This window comes from Myxine glutinosa, chromosome 4 (assembly GCF_964187855.1).
Source record: "Myxine glutinosa chromosome 4, kmMyxGlut1.1, whole genome shotgun sequence".
NCBI lineage: Eukaryota > Metazoa > Chordata > Myxini > Myxiniformes > Myxinidae > Myxine > Myxine glutinosa.
The window spans coordinates 97372756-97386741 of record NC_136264.1 but is presented as its reverse complement, the minus strand read 5'-3'; the positions used below and the strand labels follow the sequence as shown (position 1 = coordinate 97386741).

At 41.0% G+C, this 13986-nt stretch overlaps 1 protein-coding gene across 4 annotated transcripts in view; it reads right to left on the bottom strand.

Moving 5' to 3' along the window:
* Positions 1–208: 208 nt before the first annotated feature.
* Positions 209–13986, bottom strand: part of ST7 (suppression of tumorigenicity 7) — a 202524-nt gene continuing 188746 nt past the window's right edge. For all 4 annotated transcript variants that reach the window (XM_068113036.2, XM_068113033.2, XM_068113034.2 and 1 more), the window contains exon 15: positions 209–645. In XM_068113036.2, the coding sequence (XP_067969137.1) occupies positions 550–645 (96 nt within the window). In that variant the 3' untranslated portion in view covers positions 209–549. The remainder of the gene's footprint in view (positions 646–13986) is intronic.

Here is a 13986-nt window from a genome sequence, read left to right as displayed (position 1 = left end):
AAAATCTTTGTTTCAAAAAAAAACCAAAAAAACTTCCTCCTCCTTTCAAAAGCAAATCCTTTGCAAAAATTATTCTGAATAATTAGCAGGTACTATACATTTCACTCCAGTGAGAAAAAAAAAAAAAAAAAACTATTTTATCACAAACCAACAACAAGAACTCAAAAGCCAACATTTAAGTTGCAGAGTATAAAAAAAAGAACCACCATGTTTTTAGTCAAATTTTATTTGAACATTTTCAAGCTGGAGGAAAGTTGGATGGAACCAAACAACATTTCATTGTAACAGCGATGCTGCCCAGGGAAGGGCAGGGGGCAGGATGTGCAGCAAGCATGTCCAGTCTGGGTCACAGAGAGCCTTGGCACTCAGCCAGGGGAGAGATTCCTGGAAAAGGGACCATTCTGGCAGTTCCTGCAATGACACACTGAGCTCGGCACAGCTCTGGTGGTTTTGCGCAGTTCCAAATGCCATAAGCAGGCCACAGCTAGCAAAGGGCACACACAGGTCCTGAGGGACCAGAATTCAGTGGGTCGCCTCAACAATTAGCCATCAGATCCTGGTCAAGTGGTGCCAAAGACTTGATGGGAGGAACCCTTCAATCTTCTCTACCATGAAGTTGAAAGGTGCAAAGAGTGTTCCAAAGAACTACAAGACAAGTGGTGGAAAAAGGGAGGGTGGGGGGAAACAAGTGTTTTGAGTAACTATGAATGTTGTTGATATGTGCTGAGGATCCATTGAGAGATTCAGCTTATTTATGAGCTGAATCTCTTTCCACATTTTATTAAAGTTGCACTTATGTAGAAGCCCCGTTGCTAAATTTGTGGCTCCGTGGGAACCCCTCTGCCATATTCACCATTGGTGAACACCCCGCTGCAAATGATGTTGGTGGGAACTGCGCTGCTAAATTTATAGTTCAGTGCGATTTACAGAAACTACCTCCAAAGTGTGACGTTTATAATTGATTTCTGGACGATCACAACCAGCCAGCCTACATACAGCTAGAATACGTGTTATGTTGTATGTTTTACACATTATAAATATGACTTAAAAGTCTAAAACTCGATCATGGAAAGTTCCATAAACGTGGTTTATTGTTGATGCAACCTGCTATGTATTACTCAAGGAAGAAATCTTTGGTTATCAAAATCTGACAACAGAAAAATCAAAAATATTTTGAACAATTTTGTGAATGACGGACATGATCCTTATCATACTGTGTGTGTGTGTGTGTATATATATATATATATATATATATATAATAAATAAATAAATATATATATATATATAAATAAATATATATGTATGTATGTATGTATGTATGTGTATGTATATATATATATATATAAATAAATATATATGTATGTATGTATGTATGTATGTATGTGTATGTGTATATATATATATATATATATATATATATATATATATATATATATATATATATATATATATATATATATATATATATATATATATATATATATATATATATATATATATATATATATATATATATATAAAATATATATATATATATATATATATATATATATATATATATATATATCTATATATATATATACATACATACATACATACATATATATATGTATATGGTTTTTTGTTTTTTTTTGTATACTGAATCGAGGCTCGTGAAAGAGCTAACATTTGCTTCACAAACAAATCAACCAGACAAACAAAATATATAAAAAGAGGGAGTGGAACACAAGATGGGGAGAGAAGGGTAAGCACACAAACACAACATTTGAGAGCAGGGAGATGTGTGGAAGGGAGAGGGCTTGGGGGGAGTAGGCGTGGGAAGGGGGGGGGGGGGGGGAGGGAGAAGTATAAAACACAAGGACACCAAGAACTTCCAGGACAGAAGTTGGTATTTCAAAAAAATGGAATTGGGGTGAAATTAGCGGGGGTAGAAAAGATCAAGGTTTTGGATGGGGGAAGATAAGAGATGGTGGTGAACAGCTGTTTTAAAGACCTGGAGGGTGGAGTGGGATTGAAGAGAGTGAGGGAGTTTGTTCCACAGGAGGGAGAAAAGAGGAGTGAAGGAGTGAAGGTGAGCAGAAAGTCTTGATTTTGGCAGTTTAACCATAAGAGGGATGCAGGCAGAACTTGTGCGACCTGTAGGAATATTTGCGGGACAGAGCCCAGAGAGAGCTGGGGGGGTAAGGCCAGAGAGGAGTCGGTAGAAGACGGAAAGACCACCAACCTGCCTGTGGTGAGTGAGTGAGAGGCCCTTGCAGTTAGCTTCATCGCGGGAGATTCCAATGATTCTGAATGCTTTGGTTTCAACAGCATGAAGACGAGCTAGGTGTGAGGCAGGAGCACCAGCCCAGAGGGGAGAGCAGTATTCCATTGAGCTGCGGATGAAAGCCTTGTATGTGGTGAGGAGTTCAGGTGTGCCAAGGAAGGACTTCGCACGACGGAGGGTGCCCAGTCGGCGACTGGCTTTGGAGGTCAGATTTGAAATGTGGTTTTCCCAGGAAAGATCATGGCAGATAGTGAGACCCAAAAGCTTGAGTGACAGAACTTCTTGGAGAGGATTATTCAGAAACTGGATGGGAGGGTTGTCCAGTTGGTCCTTTCGGAGAGACATCGTAAGAGTGTGAGATTTGTCAGGATTGAAAGACATGTTCCACTTGTTTGCCCAGTCTGTGATTTTGTCCAGGTCTGCAGAGAGTGAGGAGGCTGCAGACTGCCGATCTGAGGGATGAAGAATGGAGCGACAGAGAGTAGAGTCATCAGCAAAGAGATAGAGAGGATTTTCAAGAGAGTCAGAGAGATCATTGATGAAGACCAGAAAAAGCACAGGGCCCAGAACACTGCCTTGGGGAACTCCAGCCTGAACAGGAAGAGGAGATGAGAGAAACACATTCAGGGCCACACGTTGACTACGACTAGAGAGGAAGTCCGCCAGCCATGCGTGGAGATTTCCGTGGATACCAAAAGAGGAGAGTTTGGTGAGCAGAGCGGGGTGCCAGACCGTATCGAAGGCACGTGATATGTCAAGGGAGACTGCTCTAATTTCCTGTTTGGCATTGAGGACCTCCATCCATTGTTGAGAAAGCAGAAGCAGCATGTCCAGAGTAGAGTGTCCAGGTCTGAAACCAAATTGATGATCAGAGATCAAGACATTGGAGAAGAAGAAAGATTTCATATCTGAAGCAATGATGGATTCCATGACTTTGCTGATAATTGGGAGAAGGCTGATTGGTCTGTAGTTGCTGGGATCTGTTTTTGCACCTTTTTTGTGCAAAGCGGTTATGTTGGCAGATTTCCAAGCAGATGGAAGATGACCTTGAGCAAAAGAGAGGGTGAAGAGAACAGAGAGAGGGAGTGAAAGAGCGGAAGAACAGGATTTTAGGACCCGTGGGCTGATGCCGTCAGGTCCAATTGCAGAATCCGAGTCGAGGGCTGACAGAAACATTTCCACCTTGTCAGGAGGAAAGGACACAGAGTCCAGGAGCAGCTGGGTATGACGGGTACAGAGAGGGATGGGTTTGGGACACAAGATTTAGAGGCAAACACAGAGTTGAGGCATTCAGCTTTTTCACGTGCGGAGTCAGCCATGTGGCCATTTGAGGTGAGGGAGGGGATGGAGGGGGAACAAACACCAGAAACAGATTTGACCAGACGCCACCAGGATTTGGAAGAGGGAGACAGATAAGAGAGTTCGGTCCTGAGAACGGAGAGATATTGTTTCCTGGCTCTCCTGAGGGTGGACACACACTTGTTTCGGGCTTTGTGAAAGGAAATGAGATTTCCTTCCGTTGGATTTGCTTTCCAGGAGACGAAAGCAAGTTGTTTCTGGGCAATAGCCTCACCACAAGATTCCGTGTACCATGGACGGGAGGAAGGGTATGACAACTGAAGACGAGATGGGATAAATCTGTGCATGAGAGAGCAATTTACTTTGGAAGAATTCCCAGGATGAGTTGATGTCAGGGGCGGTAGAGATGGGAGACCAGTCCAGATGATTGATGGCTGCTTGAGGACAGTGCCAGTTGGCCTGAGTGAAATGCCAGACTCGTCGACGCTGAGCAGGCTCTCTGACAATGGTCAGAGAGATGTCCACTTTAACAAGCACATGATCAGAAGAGCCGATTGGAGCAGAAGAAGAGCAGCAGACATTTTCAGGGAAGTTAGTCATAACCAAGTCCAGAAGAGAAGATGCTCCGTTGACTGAAATCCGGGTCGGGAAATTGACAGATTGTGTCAGTCCCAGTGAGTCACAGAAGTCCTTTGCTGAAGAGCCATGGCTGGTGAGAGAGGTACCCACACCCAGCCAACTGGCATGGTGACAGTTGAAATCACCACATATGAGGAAGAGAGAGTTGGGATGGGTCGATAGAAGTTGGTCCATATTTTCAGACAGCGAGATGTAGATGGAGTCATCACTGTTTGGTGGACGGTACAACACACATATGAACAAAAGGTGGGAGCGAAGGGGAAGCCGTAGCCAAAGGTATTCCTGGGGGTGAGGTGGAGAGAGGGTAGTGCAGGGCGAGTGAGGAATAGAGTTTTTTTTATAAATATAGCAGGAGATAATCTCTATTATATTCTCCGTAGGTGATATGTCTGGGAGGGGCTTCAAAAACAAATATCCACCATTTTGGTTACTCGCATAGCTTTGAGGCCGTTTTGTAAGGCCCGTGGTGTCTTGCTCTCTCTCTCACAGTTTTATTTAAACTCTAATTCGATATATCATTTCATTTTTCACAGTCGCTTACATGGTTTTAGACTCGGTTGCAAAAAACGGGAAAAATATTCGATGAAAGTTACCGTTTATAGAACGAAATGCATTTTCGAAGGCCTGTAACATAAAGCCCATTCATTGAGTCTCCATCACGGCTTTATCTCGAATTCACCATCTGATTTCATTTGTATCGATGGTTTTAGACTCGGTGTCAGCAATAATTGATAACATTCACAGGAAAATGCCAAGATATATATTTTTTAAATCGCGCCACGATGTATTATACACCGCCCAACATAACACAGACAGGGAAAATGTCGACATATAATAAAAATTCGCTTTTTCTTTTCCGTTAAGATCTATTACTTTTCCATTTGATGACAGTCGTCACAAAAACGTCAACAATGATGCCGACATATATTTCTTCATTCTTATTTCATTCAACATTATTAGCCGGAAGTAAAGGTTCACGCGTTCATTTCACATGTGCATGGACGTGTAATTCACATATGTAAAATAAATAAATTAACAGATGGGAAATTGCTGAGAGATATTTCGTTCGGAGCGATTGTACACTGCACAAAGGAAAAATTTCACCGAGAAACCGAGTGAATTCACCGAGCGAATTTCATCGAATTTCACCGAGTTTCAGGAAATTACCAAGAGATATTTCTTCGTTTTTATTTTATTAGTTACTAGCCGAATGCACCCGGCGTTGCCCGGGTTCTTTTTGAATGAATTTACTACTATAATTCAGCTTTTACTCACGGCCATAGAAGATTGACTACTATAATTCAGCTCAGCTTTTAATTGCGAAATGGGCCCAGACCGGCCGAGGCGGCCACGACCGGCCTCGCCACCGAGCCTATAACCTTCCCGGGGCCTGTCCCGAAATTTTGGGTTCTTTTTGAATGAATTTACTACTATAATTCAGCTTTTACTCGTGGCCGTAGAAGATTGACTACTATAATTCAGCTCAGCTTTTAATTGCGAAATGGGCCCAGCCCAGCCGAGGCGGCCTCGACAGGCCTCACCACCTAGCCTATAACCTTCCCGGGGCCCGTCCCGACATTTTTTGTTTTAGAGGTTTCCTCCTATCTTTCACCGTTCAGGAGATTAGCGCGTGAAGACAAACAAACAAACAAAAACAAATGAAAAATCGGTCAGAGACCGAGGACCTGCCGGAATGTACTTTTTATCGGCCATTTTGGACAAATATGGTGGCCGAACCACGTGACCGATGACGTCATCATTATGTGTTTTCTAAACTAATTTATTCTTTGGTGATGCTCAAGAAATTTCATCTTGATCAGATGAAGTTTTGCACTTGTCGAATTATGACATCATAATGGAGGCAGCTATGACATCGTCATTAACATATTATTTTTCCCCATGGAGAGTTCTTTACAATGAGCCGTGTCTCAATTTTTTCTATTCAGCACTTTCGGAGATATAGTGGTGCAAATTTTTTTCCGTTTTTCCAAGATGGCGGCCTAAGCACGTGACCGATGACGTCATCATTTTTTTTTTTCTCCACCAGTTTATGCCAAATGGCGCTCAAGAAATTGCATCTTGATCGGATGAAGTTTTGTACTTGTCCAATTATGATGTGATAATGGAGGCACCAATGACATAATCATTAACATATTTTATTCCCCATGGAGAGTTCTTTACAATGAGCCATGAGCAGGGGAATAATGTTGTTCCTGGACCACCCTCATTTCTCCATTCACTTACATGTAAATTTTCCTCACCCTCATTTCCCTTAACACCTCTATTTCTGCCACCCTGATCTTTACGAACCTTTTGGCCTTTTGACATACTAGCTATAGCAAAAGATAACCAACTCTTTGATGGGGATAGAGGTGCAATGATGGTGCAACATAGAGGTGCAAGAGGGGATAGAGGTGCAAGGATAGAGGTGCAACACCCAATGAGGTTCCTGGACCACCCTCATTTCTCCATTCACTTGCATGTAAGTTTTCCTCACCTTCATTTCCCTTAACACCTCTATTTCTGCCACCCTGATCTTTACGAACCTTTTGGCCTTTTGACATACGAGCTATAGCAAAAGATAACCAACTCTTATCCTCAATGTTGTTCATTAGACCACTCAAACAATGATCCTACGAATATTTGCTCCCTCTCACCCTCTTAATATCCCTAGTAGACCACTCAAACAACGATCCAACAAATATTTGTTTATGCGTAGGAAATAATTTAATTCTCTTACCACTCCCTTCACCATCTAATATATTAACAAAAACGATGTTTGAGTTTGGTTCTTTATCAAGATATTTTAACTGAGCTAAGATAAAATGATAAACCTCCCTCAATGTTCTTGTTTGAGCACCTCCAGTGCCACATACCATTTTTAAATTAAAGTATATATTTTCCTGACAACCATCAAAGTTTTCCGTCCACTCAAAAATATTTCCATCTTTTTTACCCAACTCACCGGTATTTAAATTAATTCTCTTATTTGTTTTGTGAACTTTTTTTACCAGTTGCCTTTTCAATTATACCTATTTGATATTTTTCACATTCGTTATGTTTACCATTTATATACCAAGGTTGATTACACCTCCACTCTTTAGTCTGGTTGATACTTGGTTCTATCATTTATATATTCATAAAAAAGGCGGTGGTAGCCCCTTAAAATCACTAACCCCATTATCTTATCACTTATATATCTTATCACTTATATCTTATCACTTATATATCTTAACACTTATATATATCTTATCACTTATATTTATATCTTATCACTTACATATCTTATCACTTATATATATTTTAACACTTATAACCATAAGGGAGCCTATCAATTCCATTTTCTAAAATAAACCTCTTATCATCAAAAGCTCCTAATGCTTTCTTATTTATCTCTTCTGAATATAATTGATGTTTATAACTTCTTATTGAATTAATCTTTCTAAACTCTTCTTTCTTTGTTGTTAAACAATTATAATAATTTTCAAAGTTTATTGTTTCTTTAATAACATTTTTCTTTACACCTTTTAACTTCTTATCAGTCTTTTCAATGTTATTCACAATGTATTTATAAGCATAAGCCTTTGACCTCAATCCCACAAATTCACTCATAACATATCCTCCTCATTCATCCTTGAACTTTCCAATCACCTTTTTATTTTTAGAAGAGAACAACTCACTCTCTGGACTGTAATTACTAGTATCATAGATATTAATGTCCTTTTTCATGTCTGAATAAACATCATCAGTATTAATTTTCAAAATAAAACTATCTGTATCCATATAAAGTAGATTAACATCATTTTGATATTTCTTCCTCAAGTTATTGTAAAAGTAATCATACATCAAGGACTTTGATAAATCAAGTATTGAGGTACCAATGTAAATAGGTTTGTCCATCTCAACGCTTTCTTTCATCAAATGTATCGCACAAAAGTTTTCCGTAAAACCTTCTACTCTCGAGAAGCTTGGTCTGTTGATTAATTTTGATGCTTGTTTCCATGATGTTGATAGACGAATGTTTTGTCTCTTTCTAACATTCTCCATCGTTTTTCCAAATACAGCGTTATTCATCAACTTATAAAAGTCTTTCTCAAAATCATTCTTTGATTCAATCCTGCGTTGTGTGTTAAAATCAATGTACTTTCAACCAATGCCTCTGATTAAACTTGAGAATCCTATGTATCTTTTCAACACAGAGACCCTTTGAAAGACATTGTCTCAAATTTCTTTGATGGAGCACATAATTTTTCTTGTTGTATAGTGTTGCTAGAAGCTTCTCTGACGCTTTACCCTTTACATTAAATGAGTGTTGATAATCACTTAACCACTCCTTCTTTGGACTTTCCTTTTCACAAGCAAATGGGAGATCTTTGTGTAGGTTATGGAGTTCCTCTGGATATTTCAAATCAACGTCAAAATAATATCCCTTCTTTGTTTCATTCAATTATTTTTGTGTTGATATACAGAGATTTTGTAGAACTTTCTTATGATATTTCTCTTTAACCCATTTCAAACCACCATAAGGAAGTGCTTGAGACATTGCCCACCCATACAAGTTATTCGCATCATAATACATCAAGTAGGAGCTCTCTACCGATGGATCATAATTTGGAATGTACTTGTTATTTGCTTTAGCATATCTCTTTGAACAGACTCGTGAAATTCCTCCTCTCTTTGCCTTCTCAATCATCAAGAGCATATCAACATCTGTTATAAGATCCAATTCTTGCTTAGTCATCTTTAACATAGCACTCCAAGCCAATCCAGGAGCAGTGTAATAGTGAGCAGGATACAATCCATATCCAGAATGACAGATTGTTCTGAAAGCCTCAAACACATCAGCCAACAAAAGCACATCAGTTTTGAGATACAAATCGTGATACTCACCAAGATCCTTGATGTTATATTTTTCCCAAACATTTTGTGCGTGTACATAATCTTTATCAGATATATGACTATTATTTAATTTATAATATAAATTTTCTTTTGAAGGAAGTTGTGTTTCATTGAATCTCTCAAATGAGCCCATATAGTCATAGGGATAAATTCCCTTTTGTGTTAGTAAATCTTTGTCTGAAAAATACTCTGTAAGACATGGAAACTCTTTTAGATTTTGAACCAAGTTAGCCAATGGACTTGCCATGAATTTAAATGTATCAAGAAATCTGATCTGAGTTATAGGAGATGTATGAATTGTTTTTGTGAATGAAATGTATTTCTGATCTGTGTTTGGAATTGCTGAGATACTTCCAGAAGTCTTTGAGAGTTCCTTGATAAATAGATGAGTGTCATAATTAGCATTGTTATGAAGAAAGACAGGAATGAAAGAGGGGAGTTTATAATTAATATTACAACTTTGATGAGCCGGACCTCTATATTTACCAGTGAGATGACAATGATCTCTAACCTTTAGGCCTTTTTTTCTTCTTTTTTTTCTTTTTTTCTATACTGAATCGAGGCTCGTGAAAGAGCTGACAACCGCGAGGGAAAGACAAAGACAGTACATGGGGACCGCGAGGGAAAGACAGTACATGGGGACCGCGAGGGAAAGACAAAAACAGCACATGGGGACCGCGAGGGAAAGACAAAGACAGCACATAGGGACCGCGAGGGAAAGACAAAGACAGTACATGGGGACCGCGAGGGAAAGACAAAAACAGCACATGGGGACCGCGAGGGAAAGACAGTGCATGGGGACCGCGAGGGAAAGACAAAAACAGCACATGGGGACCGCGAGGGAAAGACAAAGACAGTACATGGGGACCGCGAGGGAAAGACAGTACATGGGGACCGCGAGGGAAAGACAGTACATGGGGACCTCGAGGGAAAGACAAAAACAGCACATGGGGACCGCGAGGGAAAGACAAAGACAGTACATGGGGACCACGAGGGAAAGACAAAGACAGCACATGGGGACCGCGAGGGAAAGACAAAGACAGCACATAGGGACCGCGAGGGAAAGACAAAGACAGTACATGGGGACCGCGAGGGAAAGACAAAAACAGCACATGGGGACCGCGAGGGAAAGACAAAAACAGTACATGGGGACCGCGAGGGAAAGACAAAGACAGCACATAGGGACCGCGAGGGAAAGACAAAGACAGTACATGGGGACCGCGAGGGAAAGACAAAAACAGTACATGGACACCGTGAGGGAAAGACAAAGACAGCACATAGGGACCGCGAGGGAAAGACAAAGACAGTACATGGGGACCGCGAGGGAAAGACAAAGACAGTACATGGGGACCGCGAGGGAAAGACAGTACATGGGGACCGCGAGGGAAAGACAAAAACAGCACATGGGGACCGCGAGGGAAAGACAAAGACAGTACATGGGGACCGCGAGGGAAAGACAGTACATGGGGACTGCGAGGGAAAGACAGTACATCACCAATTTTCATCAAAGACAGTTCACCAATTTTATCCTCACAAATATGACAGACATTGTTTTTTCTAAATTCCCTTTTCTCTTCACTCGTCAAGGACATTGGTTTATTGGTTTCTCTCATTATCTTGGTTAATCGAACACAGTCTTTTTCTAGTCGTTTCAAAAACTCCTCTGGGACATTTGAGCCTCTATACTCCTCTAACTTGATATATTCATCACCAACGGATGATTTGATATAATAACAAAAACCACAAGGAGTATGTTTTTGATATTTATTTGTGTATGATTCTTTTGGATCTGGAGAAGCAGTATCAATTTTTTCTAGAATACTTTCGAAATCAACATATATTACAAACGGATGTTTGATCGTTTTCTTTTCATCTTTGAATGTGATCTTTGAGCCTTCTTAAGGCATATTGATTACCGTTGATTTATGCTCACCACAACAATTTGAATGTTTATCTAATCTTTCTTGTGTATGGAAGACGTTAAGACAACGCATACAAATATATATTTTATTTGTTCTTTTACATACTTGTGGTTTTATTAATTTTGTAATATCTTTGATGTATGTATAATGTGAATTTTCCTCTGAATTAAAATATAGAAGATTAATATGAGTTTGATCTTTTTTATAATTTTCAGAAAGTTTTAAAACCAGAACGTTGTTTGTTTCTGTCAGACCATCCCATCAGACCAAAAAAAAAAAAAAAAAAGACCATAAACAATAACTGATAAATTATTCATCTTTTCAAATTTAGGAATATCATTTCATCTCATTGGAAAATTTAGATCTTTTGTATTCAACGTATTCTCATATTTTTTATAATGAGATTGTGGCGGTTACCTTATGTGCAGGTAGCCGCATGTGGCGGTTACCTTATGTGATTACCTTATTTGGGCATAATACACGTGCACGGGCCTGTTGGACTTGTGGTTGTGCGGACGTGACGCACGCACGGTTGCCGGAGCTACGCCCTCTGAAGAGGGCTTTCGGCTTTATATAAGCGTGCCGACTTCCGTTCGAGTTTAGTGTGCTGGATCTTGCTGTTATAATAAACCATCTTCGAACCCTATGAATGGCCTCGTTCTCTCGCCTTCCGCGACTCCTAAACTGGTGACCCCGACGTGATCACGGCAGGATTGCGACCGCAATTTCTTCCACACGACCTAAACTGGTGACCTCCGACTGCCCCCGAACAGATTCGGGGGCTGCGAACGAACACGGCAAGCGCGCCCTAGCCAGGGAAGCCACCTAAGCTGGTGACGCCGGCTTCTCCCGCACGGCTTCGGGCGCAGTTTCGAACGCGGTTTCGAAATGCCGGAGTTTCGGTAACGACGATGGCCATGACTATGAGGTTCGCGCACCGCGCTCGGCTTCTCCTCTACGACCGGAGGGGCGAGCCTATTCCAAGACCCTCCGAAGGCACGGCTGCTTCTTCACCTTCACGCGCACTGACGTTAGCGGCACGGCCGCTTTGTCACCCTCGCGCAACTACAGCTACAGCCCGCGTGTCCAAAGCTGCAACTACTTCTCCGACTCTGCATCCTCGGGAGGCCTGCGAGGAACCTCGGCAGCCTACCCTCGGCCCGGCTCTGTTCCACCCGCGGCCCGGCTCTGTTCCACCCGCGGCCCGGCTCTGTTCCACCCGCGGCCCGGCTCTGTTCCACCCGCGGCCCGGCTCTGTTCCACCCGCGGCCCGGCTCTGTTCCACCCGCGGCCCGGCTCTGTTCCACCCGCGGCTCGGTTCGATTTCACCAGCAACCTCGGGAGGCCCGCGAGGAACCTCGGCAGCCTCCCCCGAGGACTTGACCAGCCCCTCGGTCGCCTCAGCTTACGCATAGGCCCGTGGAGTGCATTCTGGGGGGACGTATGTGGCGGTTACCTTATGTGCAGGTAACCGCATGTGGCGGTTACCTTATGTGATTACCTTATTTGGGCATAATACACATGCACGGGCCTGTTGGACTTGTGGTTGTGCGGACGTGACGCACGCGCGGTTGCCGGAGCCACGCCCTCCGAAGAGGGCTTTCGGCTTTATATAAGCGTGCCGACTTCCGTTCGAGTTTAGTGTGCTGGATCTTGCTGTTACAATAAACCATCTTCGAACCCTACGAATGGCCTCGTTCTCTCGCCTTCCGCGACTCCTAAAAGATACTCTTTCAACATGACTATCTTGTGGATGTAGATGTGCTAGAATCGACCAGAGAAAACATTTATTGTCTTTATTTTTGATATTGATAACTGCTTTTCTATTTTTGATAACACTAGGTAAATCAATGTAAGAAGAAGCATTTGGAGGATCTGATTTAAGAATATGAATGTCAATAAATAGTATCCCATCTATATTGAATCCACTCCCAACAATCGTGTGCTCAACTTCTTGCTCTTGAATGATCAGTTGATCATAAGCAGGTCCAAATTGATCATAGGATGAAATAAAGTGTGATTTAGTTCTCATGTAAGAATCATCAGTGTAATGATCACCAGTGAATGGATCATCTTTTGAGATTAACATTTTAACACCCAAGTAAAACTTGATTGAATTCAATTCTAGAAGAGTCTTTTCAACAAAGGCTTTCATTGATGGCGCAATAATCTCTACAGCTTCAAGTATTGACTTTGGACCAGGAGGATTAGAGTTAAAGATTCGAATCCTGATATGTCTTTTGAAAGCACCATCAGTATTTTTAATAGTAAACAATTTTGACAAGTGTTTGTTTGTTTTAAGATGGGCTTTGAACCCCTTCTTTAGGATATCTCTATTACAGAGACTACAATGTTTTTTGTTCTTAGGAAGTGGTGATTCATTGATTTAGAATGTTGTAAGTGTGTTTAACTGTGAGTATGTGTTTTCTATAATGTTTTGCTTCCTTTTCGAAAGTATCACAATAGACCATATTTATAGGGTAAGAAAACAGTGTTTTATATATATCACTGTGCTAAAACTAAAACACCTTTTCGAGCTTTTTTGGCTCGTTTTATATATATATAACTTTACTTAAACTAAAACGCCTTTTTGGCTTGTTTTATATATATAACTTTACTTAAACTAAAACACCTTTACATCTCCCAATCCATATCAGAACCAGGGTCATATTCAGAATCAATCTCACAATCAGAGACATCTGAGTCATCAATAAAACTACTATCATAACTATCACAAGAGCAAAGACTCTCTGAATCAAAACTATCTACTGAACCTAGACTCTCCGTATCACAGGAGCAGAGGCTCTCTGTATCACAGAGGCTCTCAGTATATGAGGAAACTTCTGAGCAGGAACTATCACTCATTTAATTAGCAGGAAAAATATTCCCATCTATATCAATATACTTTCTTTGATTAGCGCCTATAACAACAATGTTTCTTACATTAAAGGTAATCTTGAA